Genomic DNA, 22,687 nt, shown 5'->3' with positions numbered 1-22,687 from the left:
TTTCTTTTTTATAGAGATGGGGTCTCACTATGTTGTCCAGGCTGGTCTCAAACTCCTGGGCTCAAGCAAGCCACCTGCCTTGGCCTCCCAAAGTGTTGGGATGACAACCATAAGCCACTGCACCTGGCTAAAGGCAGTTTTTATGAACTGGCTAGGAAAAAACTGAAACTAAGATAGGCATTAACAGGAAGTAACAGGAGTACAATGTCCACTTCAGTCCATAAAGTGAGGGTCTGAAATGAAGCAGTGCCAAAGAAAAGGAAGTCAAATTCACATGTATGTGAATACGACTTAGCGACCTTCTGGAAGGTGGGGGCCGACAGCTAACATTTAAAGTAGTTATTTTACCTTCATTTTAATTATGTCATTTTATTCTCATCACCTTCCTGGGACAAGGAGAAGGAATAATCTGCCCAGTTCAAAAAAAGGGAAGCTGAGGCTCACAGAGTAAAAACGATTCGTCCTATGTGATAGGGGCAGATCTTGCTTACTGCCCAGCCAGTAGCCCATCTCTTCTGCCTTGTCAAAACCACCCCAATTTTGATGGGTGCCCATGTGGCCAGCCCCAGAGAATGAATCTTGACAAGTCCACACCAACGAAGGTAATGGCACTGCCTTTGTCAGGATCTCTGCCAGATACTTGCTTTCTGAGAGTCCCGTGAAGCTTAGAAAGGCCATGTGACAGCTCCACCCCCAAGAAATTTAAGGGACACCTGCAAGGCGGCATCCAGAAAGATTTTCTTTCCTAATAAAAAGGGAGCTATGGGGAGAGTCCTCGTCCTCCCTTTTCACTGCAGTTGCTGTCTTGTGAGTCTGAAGTGACGAGCCTGAGGATGGAAACCAACTCACTGTGGAGAGGAAGCGTCGAAGAGATTGGTTCCCTGATCACATTGTTGAGCCATGGAACCGACCCTGGGTCCTCCCTCCCATCCCCAAACTTCTTGGAGATTCTGCAGAAAAGCATTAACATGGCAGGCCTGAGACTGCTATCCTTGGAAAGGTTGCTTTCAAGGTTGGCCACTGACTGGGTGTCCGGGAACTTAGATTTCAGGAGGGCTCCCACCATTTCTTAAACTGCTAAGAATGCCTCACTGTGGTTTATGCTGAACTCCTGCTTTCCTTGTGGGGGTCTGGAATTTGGATATGTGGCAAGCAGAGGGTACCTATGTGACCAGTCCCCAATAAAAATCCTGGGCACTGAGTCTCTAATGAGCTTCCCTGGAAGACAGCATCTCACATGTGTTGTCACAACTCCTTGCTAGAGGAATTAAGCACATCCTGTGTGGCGCTACTGTGCCTGCTTACCCCTGGACTTCCAACCCATGTGCCTTTTTCCTTTCCTGATTTTACTCTTGTACTCTTTCATTGCAATACATCACGACTATGAATACAACTATATGCTGAGTCCCATAAGTCTTCCCAGCCAATCATCAAACCTGGGGATGGTTCTTGGGGACTCCCCCACACAAAAATAAAGGTCCTTTCATTAAGCTTCTGATCACTGGACTTTCTGCAATTTGCAAATGATATAACAATAAAGACAGCAAGTAGTGTAGGGAACTCAAACACAGGCTATCTGCCTCTAAATCCCAAGCTCATGCTCCAATCCCATACTGCCTCAGGTCAGTTGAGCAAGTTGACAAGGGCTTGAAGAACTGAAAGGAATGGTAAGAATAAAGGAAAGTAGGGGCCGGGCGCGGTGGCTCACGCCTGTAATCCCAGCACTTTGGGAGGCCGAGACGGGCGGATCACGAGGTCAGGAGATCGAGACCATCCTGGCTAACACGGTGAAACCCCGTCTCTACTAAAAAATACAAAAAACTAGCCGGGCGAGGTGGCGGGCGCCTGTAGTCCCAGCTACTCGGGAGGCTGAGGCAGGAGAATGGCGTGAACCCGGGAGGCGGAACTTGCAGTGAGCTGAGATCCGGCCACTGCACTCCAGCCTGGGCGACAGAGCGAGACTCTGTCTCCAAAAAATAAAAAAATAAAAAAAAATAAAGGAAAGTAGGAAGAGCTTCAAAGGTCAGAAAAAAACATAAATTTGTCAAAGTAAACACAGCGCAAGGTAGAGTTTAAGGCCTGCAGCAAGAATAGGAAGAGAATAAGGATACAGTGGCAAAGTCTTAGGAAATTAATATTCATATAAAGTAGTTGGTTAATTTTTCAAAGATACTATATTTCATACAATTTTAGAATTTCAGCATCTTAGTGTGGGAATGGACCTTCCTATCCAGGTAGCCCCACTTCCAGGGGTGGGGAGCACAGGACTTAGAAGGGCAGCTAGTAATTACCGTTACTCATCTCTAATCAGAAAATTCTTCTCACTTCTCTAGTAATTTCTACCTCACAGCCTCAGGTCTATCTTCATAAGGAACATCTACGACTTCTTTTCTGCAAAAGACCTTTCAGATTTTCTGCAATGTCCCTAAGTTTCTTCTTCAAATTGAGATCCCCAATTCTAAAAAGTATTGTTCATAAGCCCTAGGATCCAAGCTATTAACTGTTTGCATTGTAAACCTGGGTGTGTTATCAGAACTCAATTAGATATTTTACTTCTGCATCAAAGCAGGTACATAGTCACCTCTGTACACTTTAGGAGTCCTCTTAGTTTGCAAGTTAGGCAGCTGGAACTTGAAATATACTTTCCCCTACAGAAAAAAAGGACAGTCTAACACAGTCCCTCTGCAATACTAATAGCACTTTTCAAAGGAGGAGGAGGAGGAGGAAGTGGCCCTTTCCCCATTCCTAAGCATAGAGTAGTTTTAGGGATGGTTTAGAAAAAGCCAAATATCACAAAGCTCATCTTTGGTCATCCTCCCACTGATGTAAACTGTGTGAATGATTCAGATATTTAACATTCTCAGAGGTACAGATTTTCTTTTTATTTATTTGTTCTTTTTTTAGAAAGAGCAGAGGCAAAGCTCTAATTTGGTTGACTTAAACAAAAACCAACCAACCAACTAACTTAAGGGCATAGGGCCTTGAGGGAGGTAGGGAGGAGCTCTTAAGTGAGTTCTCCTATAAATTGTTCCTTCCTTTGGAGACAGTGACAACAGGAGGTTGTAAGTTTATCAGGAGGGAAGGCCAAGAATCAGGAGATCAGGAGGTTTGGTTTTGAGTGAGGGAGTGGAATGCAGGCCTGGGTGCCCACCACTAACTGGTGAGTTGCCTAAATGTATAAATAGGTCACCAGGAACCAGGAAGTATTTAGTGTCCAGTCTTGAAGGTAGGCACTCAACAAATGTATGCAGAACAAATGGGGCTCCCAGGAGATTTTTTTTTTTTTTTTTTGAGATGGAGTCTCGCTTTGTTGCCCAGGCTGGAGTGCAATGGCGCGATCTCGGCTCACTGCAACCTCCGCCTCCCGGGTTCAAGAAATTCTCCTGCCTCAGCCTCTTGAGTAGCTGGGATTACAGGTGCCCGCCACCATGCCTGGCTATTTTTTGTATTTTTAGTAGAGACAAGGTTTCACCACGTTAGTCAGGCTGGTCTCGATCACTTGAGCTTGTGATCTGCCCGCCTCAGCCTCCCAAAGCTGCTGGGATTACAGGCATGAGCCACCACACCTGGCTGAGATTTTATGTAGATTTCAAAAGACTTAAGAAACGAATCTACTCTGGGAGTCAGGTTCACAGATGTTTAATTCCAGTTTTCAAAACATAAATGGGTCTTCTTAAAGACAATATACTTCTTAGGATCAATATGTAGAAATAAAAAATATCGGATCATCTGTCTTGTCTCTCACAGTTTGTATATGAACTAGAACCTTCACGACTTTCTAAAATTGCATAAATTTCAGAAAGGAAAGAATTCTCATTTATTCTGAAGCTTTAAATTCACAATGTGTGTGTGTTTGTGGGTACTTCCATCTAACCTCAGCTTCCGTAAATATCAAAAGAGAATCTGGTGAGCAGAAAGATGGCAGCATTAGCTCCAAAGTACACATCCATATGAAAAATGCAGTTATTAAAAAATATTCAGAGGGGCCAGGTGCAGTGGCTCATGCCTGTAATCCCACCGCTTTGAGGTCAAGGTGGGTGAATCACTTGAGATCAGGACTTTGAGACCAGCCTGACCAACATGGTGAAACCCTGACTCTATTAAAAGTACAAAAAAAAAAAAAAAAAAAATTAGCCAGGTGTGGCAGCGTGTGCCTGTAGTCCCAGCTACTCAGGAGGCTGAGGAAGGAGAAATGCTTGAACCCAGGAGGTGGAGGTTGCAGTGAGCCAAGGCTGCAGTGAGATCGTGCCATTGCACTCCAGCCTGGGCGACAGAGCAAGACTATTCTATCTGGGGGCCTTGGGCTGAGACTATGTACTATCATGGTTTGAGATGATGTCTGTTTTCCCTGTGCTTTCATCCCACAGTAAACTTTTAAACGTTAGGGCCCAGCCTGCTCAACGTGGTGAAACCCCATCTCTACTAAAAATACAAAAATTAGCTGGGCGTGGTGGTGCGCACCTGTAATCCCAGCTACTGGAGAGGATAAGGTAGGAAGATCACTTGAACCCCGGAGGCGGAGGTTGCAGTGAGTCAAGATCGTGCCACTGCACTCCAGCCTGGACAAAAGACTGAGACCCTGTCTCCAGAAAAACTGTTAGGCCCTGTCTTACTCAAATATGTGTTTATCCACTCTCAGGCTGCTCTCCTCCCACACCCCCATCTTTTAGTAGATTCTTCAAATGCTTGCTGAACTTAATATCTACCTTTGTTGCAGTTCTCTCACTTGTAGTGCTGGGCTGCTTTAGGGCTTAACTCCTCAAAGATGCTTTTTTGTTTTGTTTTGTTTTGTTTTTTGACATGAAGTCTTGCTCTGTCACCCAGGCTGGAGTGCAGTGGTGCGATTTCAGCTCACTGCAACCTCCACCTCCCTGGTTCAAGCGATTCTCCTGCCTCAGCCTCCTAAGTAGCTGGGATTACAGGTGCGCGCCAGGCTATTTTTTGTATTTTTAGTAGAGACGGGGTTACACCATGTTGGCCAGGCTGGTCTCAAACTGCTGACCTCATGATCTGTCCACCTCAGCCTCTCAAAGTGCTGGGATTACAGGCGTGAGCCACCGCACTGGGCCTCAAACATGCTTCCTCTGATCACTGAAGCCCACTACGGTCTCTCCATAAATGAGAATTACTACAGCATGTGTTTACTTCACGTTTATTATTACTCGTCCCCCAACCCCTGTAGGCTGTAAACTCGGAAAGAGCACGGGCTTTAAAATTAGGCAGATCGAAGTTCAAATTCCATTTCCACCACTCACTATCAGTATAACTTTGGCCCAATAGCTCTGGGCTTGTTCCCCTAACTCACTGGGGGTGTTTAACAGATGAAACGGGATATCTTTCATAAAACATCTAGTACTGCAACTTGCGTAGAGCAGACAGTGGCATTTTCTCTCCCTCAAGGAAAAAGGTCCCACTGTACCTAAAAAGCAGATGGCCAGGGGCAGACATTCAGTAATTGTCAGTTTACTTCAGACAACACATTCTGACCTAAGGGCAAAAAAACATTTTTTCAACCAGTTCAAGCTCGCCAACGATCCCGATCTGGGGGGTGAAGGTGAAGGTTTTCAAATTGAACAAAAAAGATTCCTCGTCAAACCCGAAGACGTTGGGTCACACTGCTTGGCTGCATACCAGATTCCAATGTCTGCAAACTTTGTAGACTTGCCACCAGGAACTTCAGGGACAGGACCTGACTGCTAGACGAAGCTGTGGCCTTGTCCAGATCCTCACCAATCTCTCCCGACCCGGAGAGGACTGACCGACAGACACATCTTCCTCCCCTGCCTCTCACCTCGGCCCCCTCATCCCACAGCCAGTCGGGCCCGCGCGCCCCAGGGTCGTCCCAGAGGAGGAACGCGCCCCTCACCATCCCGGTCCCAGAGCCAGGGGAGACTCACTGCCGAAGTCTTTGGCCTGGTGGAGGAGCTCCTGGTCTCCCGTTTGCTGCAGCTCCTCCTCCGCGGACTCAGCCACCGTCTCGGATGGCTGTTCGGGTGGAGCGTCTGCATTGGGCTGCCCACCGCCTGCCGCCGGCTGCTGCAAGCCCAGCCAACTGCTCAAGCCCCGGAACATCCCGTCCGCGGGGCCGCCGCCGCGGTCCGGATCCCCAGAGACCGGAGCGAGGACTGGTTGCCTCTGACTCCACTCTGCGCGACTCTCAGGGAGATGTCCGGAAGTCGGAGGAAAACTGGAGTCGCCTGCGGCCCCGCCTCTATGACGACTCCGCCGCGGCTGCAGAAGCGTCACTTCCGTCCAAAGGCTCCGCCCCTGGTGACGTCAGTTGTGACAACTGTTTTGTGCGTGTGGATAGGGGACAAAGAGCTTTCCCAGCGTAGCCCCGCCTTGCCTTTTTCCTCATTCGCCGGCTTTGTAGGTGACTGACCTAGTAGGCGTGTAGACGGTGTCTGTCGAAGTCCTAGCCAGTCTCATTTTAAGACTGCCTCTAAGCAGCTTGCCTGGTGACTTAGCCTCGCCTTTTCAGGTCCCGCAGGGCTGGGTTCCCGCGGAATTGGATGTCTTTAGCCTCCTCCTGAGCCCAACTGAAAACTAACCCAAAGCTGCCAAGCCCAACTAACAGGGAATAAGAGAACAGAATAAGGTGTTAAACAACACAATGAGGCCGGGCGCGGTGGCTCAAGCCTGTAATCCCAGCACTTTGGGAGGCCGAGACGGGCGGATCACAAGGTCAGGAGATCGAGACCATCCTGGCTAATACGGTGAAACCCCGTCTCTACTAAAAATACAAAAAACTAGCCGGGCGAGGTGGCGGGCGCCTGTGGTCCCAGCTACTCGGGAGGCTGAGGCAGGAGAATGGCGGGAACCCGGGAGGCGGAGCTTGCAGTGAGCTGAGGTCCGGCCACTGCACTCCAGCCCGGGCGACAGAGCGAGACTCCCTCTTAAAAAAAAAAAAAAAAAAAAAAACAATGGGATGCTGTCAGCAGAATCTAGACTATGAGAAGCCACAGGACAGACAACCTTGTTTCTTCAAATAAATTGCAAGGAAGAGGGGGGTGTGGTGGGGAACCTATAGATTAAAAAAGACTTAAGAGATGTAACCCATGGCCCCTTGTGCATTTTATTAGGACCCTAATTCAGCAAACACATTGAAAAAAATATATGATACTTATAAGAACTGGAAATTTGGACACTGGGTAGTTGATAAAATGGAGGAATTGTGAAATTAAAAATTTTTAATTGTGGTAAAATACACAAAATTTACCATCTTAATATGATTTACCATCTTAACCATTTCTAAGTGTACAATTCACTAGTGTTAAGTACATTCACGTTGTTGTGAAATGAATATTCAGAACTCTTCATCTTGCAATTAAAAGAATGAAAAATAGACCGGGCACGGTGACTCATGCCTGTAATCCCAGCACTTTGGGAGGCCGAGGCGGGCGGATCACAAGGTCAGGAGTTCGAGACCATCCTGCCTAACGGTGAAACCCCATCTCTACTAAAAATACAAAAAAAATTAGCCGGGCATGGTGGCGGGTGCCTGTAGTCAGCTACTTGGGAAGCTGAGGCAGGAGAATGGCGTGAACCCGGGAGGCGGAGCTTGCAGTGAGCTGAGATCAAGCTATTGCACTCCAGCCTGGGTGACAGAGAGACTCCGTCTCACAAAAGAAAGAAAAAAAAAAAGAATGAAAAATAGAAAGAACTTCATCTTGCAAAACTGAAACTACCTATTAAACAATTCCCCATTCCTGTCCTTGTCATCCCCCTCCTACCTCCATTCTACTTCTTGTCTCTGTGGGTCTGACTAGATACCTTAATATAAGTGGAATCATTCAATATTTGTCTGTGACTGGCTTCTTTCACTTAGCATAATGTCCTCAAGGCTGTGTCAATTTCTTTCTAAGACTGAATAGTATTCCCTTGTATGTATACACCACGTTTTGTTTATCCATCGTGCGTATTGAGATTTTACCAAAGAAATGATACCATATCTGGGCCAGGCGCGGTGGCTCACACCTGTAATCCCAGCGCTTTGGGAGGCCGAGACGGGTGGATCACCTGAGGTTAGGAGCTTGAGACTAGCCCGACCAACATGGTGGAACCCCGTCTCTACTAAAAATACAAAAAGTTAGCCAGGCGTGGTGGCGGGTGCCTGTAATCCCAGCTACTCGGGAGACTGAGGCAGGAGAATCACATGAACTCAGGAGGCGGAGGTTGCAGTGAGCTGAGATCCTGCTGTCGCACTCCAGCCTGGGCGACAAGAGCAAAACTCCGTAAAAAAAAAAAAAAAAAGAAATGATACCATGTCTGGAATTTGCTTCAAATTAATACAGGATGGGGGGGGGGGAATGGGTAGGGATATAGATGAAACAAGCCTGGCCATGGGTTGAAGCTGGGTAATTAAACATTTGTCTTTTCTATATTTTTAACTTTTCCCACAATAGCATGTAAAACTGACAAAAAACTAGTGATGTGAATAAGTACCGCTTCAGAGCAGGGAGTTCATGGACACATTTCCCAAGCACAGTCTCCAGTCATTAGTTGTGGAAGGACATCCATGATTCCTTGGTCCCCAGCTATTTTGAGAAGAGGAGGATGGTTCCAGTGACCTGAGGGAGTACATGAGGAATTGATTACAACTCTGATTTCCCTGCTGTCCAGTTTTCCAGCCTGACTTATATTTACATTTTATTCAGGTCCAGGATTTTAGGTTATCAAGCCCAACCTGTTTTTTCTTTCCCCCAAACAGCTTTATTGAGATTTAAACAATTCACCTGTCTAAAGTGTACAATTCAATGGTATATATTTTTGGTATATTACACTATTAATATTTTAAATTGTAGTGAACATAACTTTTTTTAGTGTACAGTTCAGTGACATTAATGACATTCCAGCCTGTTTTTAGAGTCCAAGTATTGATTCAGCTTTGAAGTCAGGAGATGTCTTAGGATCAATGCCTTTCTAGGCTTTATTAAGTCAGTGAGAACCTGAAAGTGATTGCGACTTTCCAGAATAGGATATTTGCTTCAAGTATGATTGAACAGAGCCTGGAATTTGAGTGAGAAGCCTAGGATGGGCTTCTAATTCCATCATCTAGTAGGTGAATAAACTTGACTTTTTTTTTTTTTTTTTTTTTGAGACGGAGTCTCGCTCTGTCTTGCCCAGGCTAAAGTGCAGTGGCACAATCTCGGCTCACTGTATCCTCTGCCTCCTGGGTTCAAGCGATTCTCCTGCCTCAGCCTCCCAAATAGCTGGAATTACAGGCGCCTGCCATCACACCTGGCTAAGGTTGTGTTTTTAGTAGAGACGGGGTTTCACCATGTTGGCCAGGCTGGTCTCGAACTCCTGATCTCAGGTGATCCACCCACCTCGGCCTCCCAAAGTGCTGGGATTACAGGAGTGAGCCACCGTGCCCGGCCTAAACTTGATGTTTTACTTGTCTTTTTGCCCTTCAAGTTTCCTCACTTGCAAAAGAAGTATAGTGCTGGTCCTTCCCATAGCAGAGGTGGGGCCCAGTCCTTTCAGCCTTACTCTGCTTTATCTTAAGGTACACTTAAAATCGTGGTGAACACTGTGGTCACCAAGGGATAGACAGTTTTACAACTGTTCTGAAAGGTAGAATTCTTAAAAATAAGAGATTAGGCTGGGCACAATAGCTCATGCCTATAATCCCAGCATTTTGTGAGGCCAAGGTGGGAGGATTGCTTGAGTCTAGGAGTTTGAGACCAGCCTGGGCAACATAACGAGACCCTGTCTACACAAAAAATAAAAAATGAGCTGGGTGTAGTGGCTTGCACCTGTTGTCTCAGCTACTTGGGAAGCTGAGGCAGGGGGATTGCTTGAGCCTGGGAGCTGGAGGCTGCAGTGAGCTGTGATCATGCCACTGTACTCCAACCTGGGTGATAGAGTGAGACCCTGACTCAAAAAATAGAAAAAAAAAAAAAGATTACAAAAGGAGAACATAAGCAATCAACTTAATGATGGGCTTCATTTTCATTTAAAAAAAATCATCTGGCCGGGCACGGTGGCTTATGCCCATAATACCAGAACTTTGGGAGGCTGAGGCGGGTTGATCACCTGAGGTCAAGAGTTCAAGACCAGCCTGGCCAACATGGTAAAACCCTATCTCTACTAAAAATACAAAAATTAGCTGGGCGTGGTGGTGGGCACCTGTAATCCCAGCTACTCAGGAGGCTGAGGCAAGAGAATCACTTGAACCCGGGAGGTGGAGGTTGCAGTGAGCCGAGATTGTGCCATTGCACTCCAGCCTGGGCAACAAGAATGAAACCCCATCTTAAAAAAAAAAAAAGTCATCTTGTGCGGATTTAGCAAAATGTTATGCTGGTGGTGGGCCATGAACTGACACTTGTTGAATGAGGATACACCCTTATCCCACACAATTCAGTCAATCCGCACCCTGTTATCAAATTTGTTTTCCAGCTTGTTATTTTTCCCATTTGAGATTAAAAATACAATAGTTATTATACTGAGCCCTTTGTATATACAGACTATCTTTATCCATTAGCCTCATAAATGAATAGGACAATTAGATCAGGCCTTACATCCTGTGGTGGAGTCTGGCTGTGCATTGATGTCCTGGCTTTGCCACTCATATTAACTAATGTACCCTTGGTCAAGACATTTCACATCTCTGAACCTCAGGTCCCTCATTCTAAAAAGGGGATCATAACAACTGTCCTAGTTGTAAACAGATAGTGAAAGATGAAACTGTGGAAGGAAACCTTACATATGTGGCAGGTATTAAGTATTAGCACCCACACCAACCCATTTCACAAATGTTCTTTCCCCTGAGCCTTCTGGAAGACTTGTTTATTCCTCTAGCCTTTTGACAAGGTGGTTCCTTGTCCCTCCCCTGGACCCCCCCAATACCCATGGAGACCTGGATCTCTCCCAAGGATACCCTGCTGAGTGAAGCCTCTGCTTATTTTCCCAGAAATTGACATCATTGTTCCAAGCTTCTTACTGCTTCCTCCACAATACTGTTCTTTCGTCCTCTGTGGGGAGAAACTCCATTGTGTTTATTTTTTTTGAGATGGAGTTTCGCTCTTGTCGCCCAGGCTGGAGTGCAGTGGCACGATCTTGGCTCACTGCAATCTCCGCCTCCCGGGTTCAAGAGATTCTCCTGCTTTAGCCTCCCAGTAGCTGGGACTACAGGCACATGCCACCACGCCCGGCTAATTTTTTGTATTTTTAGTAGAGACAGGGTTTCACCGTGTTAGCCAGGATGGTCTCAATCTCCTGACCTCGTGATCCACCCGCCTTGGCCTCCTAAAGTGGTGGGATTACAGGCGTGAGCCACCATGCCTGGCCGTGTTTATTTTTTTAAATTAATTGATTTTTTTTTTTTTTTTTGAGACGAGCTCTCACTCTGTCGTCCCGGCTGGAGTGCAGTGGCACGATCATAGCACATTGCAGCCTTGACCTCCTGGGCGCAGGCGATCTTCTCGCTTCAGCCTCCCCTGGGACGCACGCCAGCACAACTGATAATTTTTGTATTTTTTGTAGAGACGGGATTTTGCCATGTTGTCCAGGCAAGTCACCAACTCCTGGACTCAAACTATCTGCCTGCCTCGGCCTCTCAAAGTGCTGGGATTACAGGGGTGTGCCACGGCACCAGGCCTCCATTGTGTCTTGAAAGGCACTGGACATTTATTCTGCAACCTTCTCCCTTTCCTTGTCAGTCATCTATTAGTTTCAGACTCACTACCCACCCTGCAACCCCAATTATCTAAAGTTCCTTGACCTCGATTGACTCCTCCACCTCCTGCCATCCTTTTGGGACCCTCGATGTCCAACACGCCAGCCTTGTGGGCACTAAACCCAAGGCCAGTGATGCCCATCTCACTTTTCTATTCCATTGTAGCTGCTACACCCCAAAGTGTCTCATTTCCTGGAATATCCATTTGAAGGCCTGAACTCCAGCACCACACTCTCTGCTGCCAGTTTGCCAGTCCTCTCCTCAGAGGCCCTGGCCTTGGAGCCCTTCTCTCATCTGTCTCCCAGTCTATCAGCTCCCCACTGGTTTTATTAATAGTTCCTGTCCTCTAGGACTAGAACTCTGGCCCATCACTGCAATCACAGTCTTTCTGTGTCCTCCACCTCCTCACCCTCTTGTCCTTCTACTCTATGCAAGCAGGAAACTTGGGTTTTATAACTAAGCTATATTTCTGTAGATACCTTGCCGGATTATAGCTGGACACCACTACACAATGATGGTTTCTAAACTCCACTAGGTCTTCAGTGACTCTTGACTAACTTGTCGCTCTAGCATCTCACACTGGTTATGCAACATTTCCACCACTTTCTTAAACTCTTCCATCTCACTTCAGACCCTTCTATTGTCCATGTTAGCTTCCTTCAGTGGTTTGCTTCTTGCCTTCACCCGAAAAACCTCCTGTATCCGTTCCCAGCACCGATCATCCTCCAGTACTTTTTTTTTTTTTTTTTGAGACAAAGTCTCCTCTGTCGCCCAGGCTGGAGTGCAGTAGCCTGATTGTGGCTCACTGCAACCTCTGCCTCCCAGGTTCAAGCGATTCTGCGATTCTCTCTGCCTCAGCCTTCCGAGTAGGTGGGATTACAGGCAGGTGCCACGACGCCCGGCTAATTTTGCATTTTTAGTAGAGACAGGGTTATACCACGTTGGCCAGGCCTGGTCTTGAACTCCCGACCTCAGGTAATCTGCCCGCCTCGGCCTCCCAAAGTGCTGGGATTACAGGCGTGAGTCACCCGAAGAGTGACTTTTTAGAGTATTTGGGCCGGGTGCAGTGGCTCAAGCCTGTAATCCCAGCACTTTGGAAGGCCAAGGCAGGCGGATCACCTGAGGTCGGGAGTTCGAGACCAGTCTGGCCAACGTGATGCAACCCCGTTTCTACTAAAAATGCAAATTTAGCCAAGCGTGGTGGCGCTCGCCTGTAATCTCAGCTACTCCGGAGGCTGAGGCAGGGAGAATCGCTTGAATCCGGGAGGTGGAGGTTGCAGTGAGCCGAGATCGCGCCATTGCACTCCAGCCTGGGCAAAAAGGGCGAAACTCCGTCTCAAAGAAAAAAAAAAAAAAAGTCACCCTTCCAAGCCTTAATTGCCTTCCCCCCTCCCTGCACCCCCGCAGCTCTTTGCTGCAGAAATATTGTTCTAGGGAACCTTACTGGTTCCAACAGACGGGTGGACCCCTCTCCAGACTGTGAGCTAGTTCCTCAAAGGCAGGCATTCTTTTTTCTTTTCCTTCTCTCCTGAGCCCTCCTGCAGTTCCTGGGGTGTAGTAGGGGATGCACAAACGTTTGTGACCAGTGAAGTTCTTTACAAGGGTGAGATCTGGACGGGAGGACTCGAGCGAGGGTCTCTGCTTGCCAGGAGGCCGGGGCTCTCCGGGAATTGTGGAGTTCACCCGCGCACTCGAAGTGCCTTTGCGAAGTGAGCCACGGGAGGGAGGAGCGGTCCCCGAGCTGGGCGAGGCCTGGGGCCCAGTGCGTCCAGAGCGGAGGGTGACGGGAGCTGCCTGTGCTGGAGGAATCACTTTTTAGGCGCTTGTTTTGGACCATTGCACAAACCCGGGTGCAAACCCCAAGCTCACCAGCGTGAGTCAGCTGGGCCAGCAGCAGGGAGAGGGGAGGGTGGGCGAGGAGGGCGCCGCGCACCCCGAGGCCCGGGTGGGCGGTGGCAAGATCCTGGGGGCGGCTTTGGACAGCCAGCCCCGGCAGCGACCCCTTCCCCAGCCCGACAGGTGAGCGCCAGGCCAGCTGCGGGGTGGAGCCCGCCGTGCCCACCAGCCACCCTACCCGGCGCTACCACCACCGCGCAGGTAACTTCCCTCCTGGGCCTGTCCCAGACCCCCAGGGCCTTGGCGCCCGGGCCATCCCACGTCCCCAGGGCCTCTCTGCCCTGCACCCCCAAGCCTCGGTGCACTTGTGAGGCTGGGCTCCTTTGTCCCCTCTCTGATGGCGCCGGCTCCCTCCCCAGCGCTGAGTCCAGAGTCCGGCCGCCAGCCCCGCGCGTCCCGCACCCCGCGCTCGCAGACCTCGGCGGCCGGGTGTGGCGCGGGGACTGGGGAACGCTGGCCCGTGCCCAGTGCGGTCGGAGCCTGTCCCGCGCGTCCCCGGGACGCGCTTCTTCCCGCCCCCGCCCGCGCCAGCGCCCGCACCCGGATCCCCACTTCTCCCGGCCCTCGGGAACCCGGAGAGCCCTGAGATGGCGTTGGCGGAAGTGAAGCCCCAAGCGGGGGTCGGCGAGGCTGGTGATCAGCGCCGGTAACATGGCCTTTCTGTCCTCTCTCCCGTCGCAGTGCACCCCTTAAACAACAACCCCCGCGTTTTCCCCGTACTAGATGGTTAGGGCGCGTAGTGCCGAGCTACGCTGCTGCTACAAAATAGCTTTTTGGGGGCAACATAAAAAAAAATTGTATGTATAGTTTATATTCAATAAACTGCCCCATTTTCAGTGTGCAAATCGACGGGATTTGACAAATTATACACTCCTGTAACCGTTATCCCAAGTGGACATTGACCATTTCCTTCACCCTGCAAAGTTCCCTGGTACCTCCTTCCTGTCAATCCGCCCCAGGCCCCTCATTCAACCCTGGTTCTGATTGTTATCATAGTTTAGCTTTGCCTGTTCTAGAACTTCATAGAACAAGATCATCAGGTAAGTACTCTTTTGTGTCTAACATTACTTTTTATTTATTTATTTATTTTTTTTTTTTTGAGACAGAGTCTCGCTCTGTCGCCCAGCCCAGGCTGGAGTGCAGTGGCGCGATCTCGGCTCACTGCAAGCTCCGCCTCCCGGGTTCACGCCATTCTCCTGCCTCAGCCTCCCGAGTAGCTGGGACTACAGGCGCCCACAACCGCGCCCGGCTAATTTTTTGTATTTTTTTAGTAGAGACGGGGTTTCACCGTGGTCTCGATCTCCTGACCTTGTGATCCGCCCGCCTCGGCCTCCCAAAGTGCTGGGATTACAGGCGTGAGCCACCGCGCCCGGCGACATTACTTTTTAAATGGCCATCACTGAGAAGGTGTCTCTGGGTGCTCCTGGTGCTTTTATTTGCTCTAGGCCTGCCTGGTCTAATGTGGGAGCCACTGGTCACATGTGGTTATTGAATACTGGAAACGTGGCAAAATCCGTACTGAGATGTGCTCTAAGTATAGGCACCTGATTTCTGAAAGTTCAGTACACAAAAAGGGTGTAAAATATTTCACTAATAAATTCTTACATTGTGTGTTAAAAGTGATAACATTTTTGGCTACATTGGGTTAAATAACATATATTAACATGGACTTCATTTGATTCTTTTTACTTTTTTAATATGGCTACTAGAAACTTAAAATTACATACCTGGCTGTGTAATATTTTTTATTATATAGTGGAGACAGCACAGCTCTACACGGTGCTATTCTATAAACACTTGGTTCTGCTCACTGCATGTAAGAGTAAATGAAAAGCTTGTCTTGACACCAGAAACCATCCCCAATGGAGAAAGTGATCTAAAACAGGGCCAGCCTTTCCCTGCACCTTTGAAACTTTGTTAAAGTTACTTGTTTGCTTAAAAGAGGTAAAGGGCCGGGCATGGTGGCTCACGCCTGTAATCCCAGCACTTTGGGAGGCCGAGGCAGGAGGACCATGAGGTCGAGATCGAGACCATCCTGGACAACACGGTGAAACCCCGTCTCTACTAAAAATACAAAAATTAGCTAGGAATGGTGGCACACACCTGTAGTCCCAGCTACTCGGGAGGCTGAGGCAGGAGAATTGCTTGAACCCAGGAGGCAGAGGTTGCAGTGAGCCCAGATTGTGCCATTGCACTCCAGCCTGGTGACTGAACACAACTCCATCTCAAAACAACAACAACAACAACAACAAAGTAGAAAGAATTAGGTGTCTCCTTGGTATTAAGTTGCATTCTTACAAAAGGTCTCTAAAATATCCAATGTGCTTTAAAAGGTATCTTGTGTTTTTGACAAAACAGAAAATGAGTAATTGCTTATGTAGGGGAGGAAAGAGCTGATATCATAAGGGTCACGGCTGACAGCCTTAGACAAGAGACAGATTAACAAGAGAGAAGCATAACAATTTGTTGAATCGTAGGTTTATGTGACATGGAAGCCTTCAGAAATGAAAACCCCTTAAAGATGCAAGGGAAATGATCTGATTTTATGCTTGGAGTCCATGAAGCAGGGACGGATGAGCTGATGGAAATAGACAGAGTGGGGAAACCCAGCAAGGCCTGTCCACATTCTTCTTGGCCTCTCTGTTGTAGCTTTTCTTCCTCCCCGGTATGGGGTAGAACCTCTTTGGAATAAGGGTCTTAATTTCTTTATGGCCAGCTGTTGTATAGAAAGGTGGTTGAGAGGAAGGTTAGAGTCATATTTTTTGACTTTCTGGCTGGCTTTGCAGGGAAAGAGGTTCTAGTTTCTATGACTTGCCTTCGGGGAGTATGAGGGGTGACAGGCAGGAGAGCAGGAGAAGGTCAGAGAGAAACTTTGCTTCTGAGGCCTTCATTTTGGGGTTTTGTTTTCTTGAGCCCCAACACAGACAACCTAATCACCTAAATATATTAAGACATAACATGGTGTATCTTTGACCAAATAAAGATGGAAATTTTTTTTTAGACAGTCTCACTCTGTTGCCGGGGTGGAGTGCAGTGTCGCAATCTTGGCTCACTGCAACCTCCACCTCCTGGGTTCAAGTGATTCTCCTGCCTCAGCCTCCCAAGTATCTGGGACTACAGGCAGGCGCCACCACGCCTGGCTAATTTTTGTATTTTTAGTAGAGACAAGATTTTACCATGTTGGCCAGGATGGTCTTGATCTCTTGACCTCGTGATCCACCCGCCTTGACCTCCCAAAATGTTGGGATTACAGGCGTGAGCCATTGCACCCGGCCATAAGACGGAAATCTTAATGGTGACTATTAACATTTAGATCTTAATTTAAAAAAACATAGTCAATAATATATTCAATGTTATAGTCTGCTCTCTCTTTTTTCAGGTAACGTAAGCATTTTCTTTCTTTCTTCCTTTTTTTTTGAGACAGAGTTTTGCTTTTTTGCCCAGGTTGGAGGGCATTGGCACAACCTCCACCTCCCAGGTTCAAGCAATTCTTGTGCCTCAGCCTCCCGAGTAGCTGGGATTACAGGTGCACGCCACCACACCCGGCTGATCTTTTGTATTTTAGTAGAGATGGGGTTTCCCCATGTTGCCCAAGCTGGTCTTGAACTCTTGAGCTCAGGCAATCCGCCCGTCTCGGCCTCCCAAAGCGCTGGGATTACAGGCGCGAGCCACTGTGCCTGGCCACATAAGCATTTTCTTTTTTCTTTACTCTCTTTTTTTTGAGATGAAGTCTTGCTCTTGTTCCCCAGACTGGAGTGCAATGGTGCCATCTCGGCTCACTGCAACCTCTGCCTCCGGGGTTCAAGTGATTCTCCTGCCTCAGCCTCCCGAGTAGCTGGGATTACAGGCACCTGCCACCATGCCTGGCTAATTTTTGTATTTTTGGTAGAGACAGGGTTTCACCATGTTGGCCAGGCTGGTCTTGAACTGCCCGCCTCAGCCTCCCAAAGAAGCATTTTCTTATATAAAAAATTATTAGGCAAGGCCGGGCACGGTGGCTCAAGCCTGTAATCCCAGCACTTTGGGAGGCCGAGACGGGCGGATCGCAAGGTCAGGAGATCGAGACCATCCTGGCTAACATGGTGAAACCCCGTCTCTACTAAAAAAATACAAAAAACTAGCCGGGCGAGGTGGCGGGCGCCTGTAGTCCCAGCTACTCGGGAGGCTGAGGCAGGAGAATGGCGTAAACCCGGGAGGCGGAGCTTGCAGTGAGCTGAGATCTGGCCACTGCACTCCAGCCTGGGCGACAGAGCGAGACTCCGTCTCAAAAAAAAAAAAAAAAAATTATTAGGCATAATGTGACTTCGCACGAATGTATGCCAGTTTTCTTCACCATACCTCTACAGCATTTTTCCATTTTGGTAACTTTTACAAAGAGAGTCATTTGAACAGTATGACGGTGCCAGAATAAGGTATAATTAAAGCACAGTTCATTTGCCCCTTAATCCTGCAGGAAAGGTGAAGTCCAGTGGGACATAGACCTTGTCTTTTTATCTCCATATCCCTAGGACTTGGAAACATGTCAAGCATGTAATAGATGTTCAAGTAAACATTATATATGTAATATATGTATATATATAATTTTTTTTTAATTTGAGATGGAGTCTCACTCTGTTGCCCAGGCTGGAGTGCAATGGGGTGATCTTGGTTCACTGCAACCTCCTGCTTCCAGTTTCAAGCGATTCTCCTGCCTCAGCCTCCCTAGTAGCTGAGATTACAGGTGCCCACTACCACGCCGAGCTACTTTTGTATTTTTAGTAGAGATGGAGTTTCACCATGTTGGTCAGGCTGGTCTCAAAGTCCTGACCTCAGTGATCCACCCACCTCGGCCTCCCAAAGTGCTGGGATTACAGGCGTGAGCCACCGCGCCTAGCCGTGTATATATATTTTAAACAGATATGAGGCCTCGCTATGTTGCCCACAGTGGGCTTGAACTCCCAGGCTGAAGCATTCCTTCCGCCTCAGTCTCCCAGGCAGCTGGGATTAAAGGTGTGCACCACGACACCCAGTTTGTCAATAAACATTTGTGAGCTCATTGACTGAATCATTATGTAGGTGGCACTGAAAATGGTAACAACTAAGCTTAATTTAGCATTTAGGCACTGTCTTTGTAAAGCCCAGTTATTGGGCTTCCTATAAAACAAAAGGGTTTGAATCAGACAGCAGCAGAAAAGTCAAATAAATTTTCCTTATGACTGTCAACTTAAAAAACCACAAGATCTATATATTTAGAAAGGAGACTTTCTTTTTTAAAACATTTTCTTTTCTTTTCTTTTTTTTTGAGACAGAGTCTCACTCTGTTGCCCAGGCTGGAGTGCAGTGGCATGATCCCAACTCACTGCAACCTCTGCCTCCCAGGTTCAAGTGATTCTCCTGCCTCAGCCTCCCGAGTAGCTGGGATTACAGGTGCATACTACCACGCTTGGTTAATTTTTGTATTTTTTTTTTTTTTGAGACAGAGTTTTGCTCTTGTCACCCAGGCTGGAGTGCAATGGTGTGATCTCAGCTCACTGCAACCTCCGCCACCCAGGTTCAAGCAATTCTCCTGCCTCAGCCTCTCAAGTAGCTGGGATTATAAGTGCCCACAACCACGCCCGGCTAATTTTTGTATTTTTAGTAGAGATGGGATTTTCTTACTTTCTCAGTCAGTCTCACTCTGTTGCCCAGGCTGGAGTGCAGTGGCACGATCTGGGCTCACTGCAACCTCTGCCTCCCAGGTTCAAGTGATTCTCATGCTTCAGCCCCACAAGTAGCTGGGATTACAGGTGCCTGCCATCACACTGTGCCTGATGACTTTATTTCTTTTTTCTTTTCTTTTTCTTTTCTTTTTTTTTTTTTTTTTTTGAGACGGAGTCTTGCTGTGTCACTCAGGCTGGAGTGCAGTGGCATGATCTCGGCTCACTGCAACTTCCGCCTCCTGGGTTCAAGCCATTCTCCTGCCTCAGCCTCCCCAGTAGCTGGGATTACAGGCGTGCACCACCACGCCCAGCTAATTTTTGTATTTTTAGTAGAGACGGGGTTGGTCAGGCTCGTCTCTTAACTCCTGACCTCGTGATCCACCTGCCTCGGCCTCCCAAAGTGCTGGGATTACAGGGGTGAGCCACCGCGCCTGGCTTACTTTCTTTCTTTCTTTTTTTTTTTTTTTTTTTTGAGGCGGAGTCTCGCTCTGTCGCCCAGGCTGGAGTGCAGTGGCGCGATCTCGGCTCACTGCAAGCTCCGCCTCCCGGGTTCCCGCCATTCTCCTGCCTCAGCCTCCCGAGTAGCTGGGACTACAGGCGCCGCCACCACGCCCGGCTAATTTTTTTGTATTTTTAGTGGAGACGGGGTTTCATTGTGTTAGCCAGGATGGTCTCGATCTCCTGACCTCGTGATCCGCCCGTCTCGGCCTCCCAAAGTGCTGGGATTACAGGCTTGAGCCACCGCGCCCGGCCAGCTTACTTTATTTCTTATAAAGGGTTACAGCCTGCAAAGGGGCCATCCCACAGGCTGGGAAGCACACGTTTTAAAGAGACAGGGTCTCACTATGTTGCCTAGGCTATTCTCAAACTTCTGGCCTCAAGTGACCCTCTTATCTTGGCCTCCCAAAACCAGAGGCAGTCACTCTGAAGAGGAGGGTTCAGCTTTATGCTGAACAGGTTGACTAAACATACATATTCAACAGGTTACAGAAGGAGCTATGAATATTCATGAAGGTGGTCCTGACTCATGTGTATTGAATAAACATGCAAATAGCATATGACCCCTGTTCACTTTGGAGTGAAGACTTAACATTTAAATGATTTTCAGTTAAGCCCTATACATCAAAAGTTCTTTTCAGGACATGAAGGCACGCAAGTCCGCAGCCTCTGTAAACTGGCCAGAGCCAATCTATGGTTGTGGTCTTCTCAGGAGAAAGTTACTGAAATCAGTCTCTTGTCCAATAAAAGTTGTAGTTTTGACTGGTGTAACAGGATTCAGACAGACAGCATCTGTGAGCTAGATAAGTTGTAATTGTTTTAATATTGCTTATTTAAAAACAGTTTTTGTTTTTTATTTTTTTGAGACAGAGTCTCGCTCTGTCGCCCAGGCTGGAGTGCAGTGAGCCACTGCACCCAGCAAAACTTTTTTTTTTTTTTTTTTAGAATAATTTTAGGTTCACAGCAAAACTAAGCGGAAAGTACAGAGTTCCCATACATCCTCTCCCCCACCGCTATGCCCAACCTCCTATTAACATCCCGCACTTGCAGAGTGGTACATTTATTATAATCAGTGAACCTACATTGACGCATCATTTTTGCCTAAGATTCATAGGTTTTCATTTTGTTTTGTTTTTTTGAGATGGAGTTTCGCTCTTGTTGCCCAGGCTGGAGTGCAATGGCATGATCTCGGCTCACCGCAACCTCCACCTCCCGAGTTCAAGCGATTCTCCTGCCTCAGCCCCCTTGAGTAGCTGGGATTACAGGCATGCGCCACCACGCCTGGCTAATTTTGTATTTTTAGTAGAGACGGGGTTTCTCTATGTTGGCCAGGCTGGTCTTGACCTCCTGACCTCAGGTGATGCGCCCGCCTCGGCCTCCCAAAGTGCTGGGATTACAGGCGTGAGCCACCGCGCCCAGCAGAAAGTCCGTAGTTTATTTACATCAGGGTTCACTCTTCCTGTTGTCCATTCTGTGGGTTTGGATAAATGTATAATGACATGGATCCATCATTACAGTACTATACAGAATAGTTTCACTGCCCTAAAATTCCCTTATATTCTGCCTATTCATCCCTCTCTCCCTCTTACCCGCTGACAACCACTGATCTTTTCACTGTCTCTCTAGTTTTGCCTTTTCCAAAGTGTCATATAGTTGAAGTCATACAGTATGTAGCTTTTTCAGATTGGCTTCTTTCACTTGGTAATATGCACTTGAGATTCCTCCATGTTTTTTCAAGGCTTGGTAGCCCATTTCTTTTTAACACCAAATTGTATTCCTAGAGATTGCTATTTTTTCCCCACTTTACAGATGAAGGAATAGGCACAGAAAGGATAAAGAACTTGCCCAAGGCCGGGCGTGGTGGCTCACGCCTGTGATCCCAGCACTTTGGGAGGCCGAGGTGGGTGGTCACTTGAGACCAGGAGTTTGAGACCAGCCTGGCCAACATGGTGAAATCCCATCTCTACTAAAAATACAAAAATTAGCCCAGCATGGTGGTGCATGCCTATAATCCTAGCTACTTGGGAGGCTGAGGCATGAGAATCATTTGGACCGGGGAGGTGGAGGTTGCAGTGAGCCGAGATTGTGTCACTACATTCCAGCCTGGGCAACTGAGTGAGACCCTGTCTAAAAAAAAAAGAAAAAAAAAGAACTTGCCCAGGTACAGTTTGTACAGATCAGTCTGACACTGGAGTCTGAGCTCTTAAACATTTTAGCATGCCTGTGAATCCTAGAGAAATTTGGTTTATCATGATGAAGTTTGTTGCATGATAGAGTTGAGGTCTTTGGAAACCCAGGGCAACAGACCTAGGCACTTTGCTTGCAGAAGGTATCCACAGCTTTCTGTATAGTGACAATAATAAAAAGCCTAGAAGATAAGACTCTGTTTCAAAAAAAGTTCAAGTATTTAGTTTAGATAGAAAACTGCTGTGTGCTTTTGAAATTTTGGTGAGATGAAGCATGGTGGCTCACTTTTGTAATCACAGCATCTTGGGAGGCCAAGACAAGAGGACTGCTTGAGCCCAGGAGTCTGAGACCAGCCAGGGCATCATAGTAAGAACCTGTCTTTACAAAAATGTTTTAAGAATTAGCTGAGAGAGTTGGCACGTGCCTGTAGTCCCAGCTACTCCAGAGCCTGAGGCAAGAGGATTGCTTGAGCCCTGAAGTTCAAGGTTGCAGTGAGCTATGAACATGCCACTGCACTCCAGCCTGGGTGACCTAGTGAGACACTGTCTCTTAAAAAAAAAAAATTCTGAGCTAGGGGCGGTGGCTCATGCCCGTTATCCCAGCACTTTGGGAGGCTGAGGCAGGTAGATCGGTTGAGCTCAGGAGTTGGAGACTAGCGTGGGCAACATGGTGAAACTCTGTCTCTACAAAAAAACCACAAAAATTAGCAGGGTGTGGTGGTGCTCACCTACAGTCTCAGTTACTAGGA

At 47.7% G+C, this 22,687-nt stretch overlaps 2 protein-coding genes across 4 annotated transcripts in view; one reads left to right on the top strand and one right to left on the bottom strand.

Moving 5' to 3' along the window:
- SYAP1 (synapse associated protein 1) overlaps positions 1–6,159 on the bottom strand; it is a 45,068-nt gene extending 38,909 nt beyond the window's left edge. Inside the window, exon 1 of the mRNA XM_015127002.3 lies at positions 5,898–6,159. Within this exon, the coding sequence (XP_014982488.1) occupies positions 5,898–6,072 (175 nt within the window). The 5' untranslated portion in view covers positions 6,073–6,159. The remainder of the gene's footprint in view (positions 1–5,897) is intronic.
- Positions 6,160–13,441: 7,282 nt separating this feature from the next.
- The window catches only part of CTPS2 (CTP synthase 2), a 122,214-nt gene continuing 112,968 nt past the window's right edge, over positions 13,442–22,687 (top strand). For 2 of the 3 annotated variants that reach the window (XM_077988220.1, XM_028842531.2), the window contains exon 1: positions 13,442–13,553. The gene's annotated coding sequence lies outside the window, so the exon portion shown is untranslated. Of the gene's footprint in view, positions 13,778–22,687 lie in introns of all 3 variants that reach the window. The other variant, XM_028842532.2, reaches the window with a different exon arrangement.

This window comes from Macaca mulatta, chromosome X (genome assembly GCF_049350105.2).
Source record: "Macaca mulatta isolate MMU2019108-1 chromosome X, T2T-MMU8v2.0, whole genome shotgun sequence".
Taxonomy (NCBI): domain Eukaryota; kingdom Metazoa; phylum Chordata; class Mammalia; order Primates; family Cercopithecidae; genus Macaca; species Macaca mulatta.
This window is presented reverse-complemented; position numbering and strand designations above follow the sequence as displayed.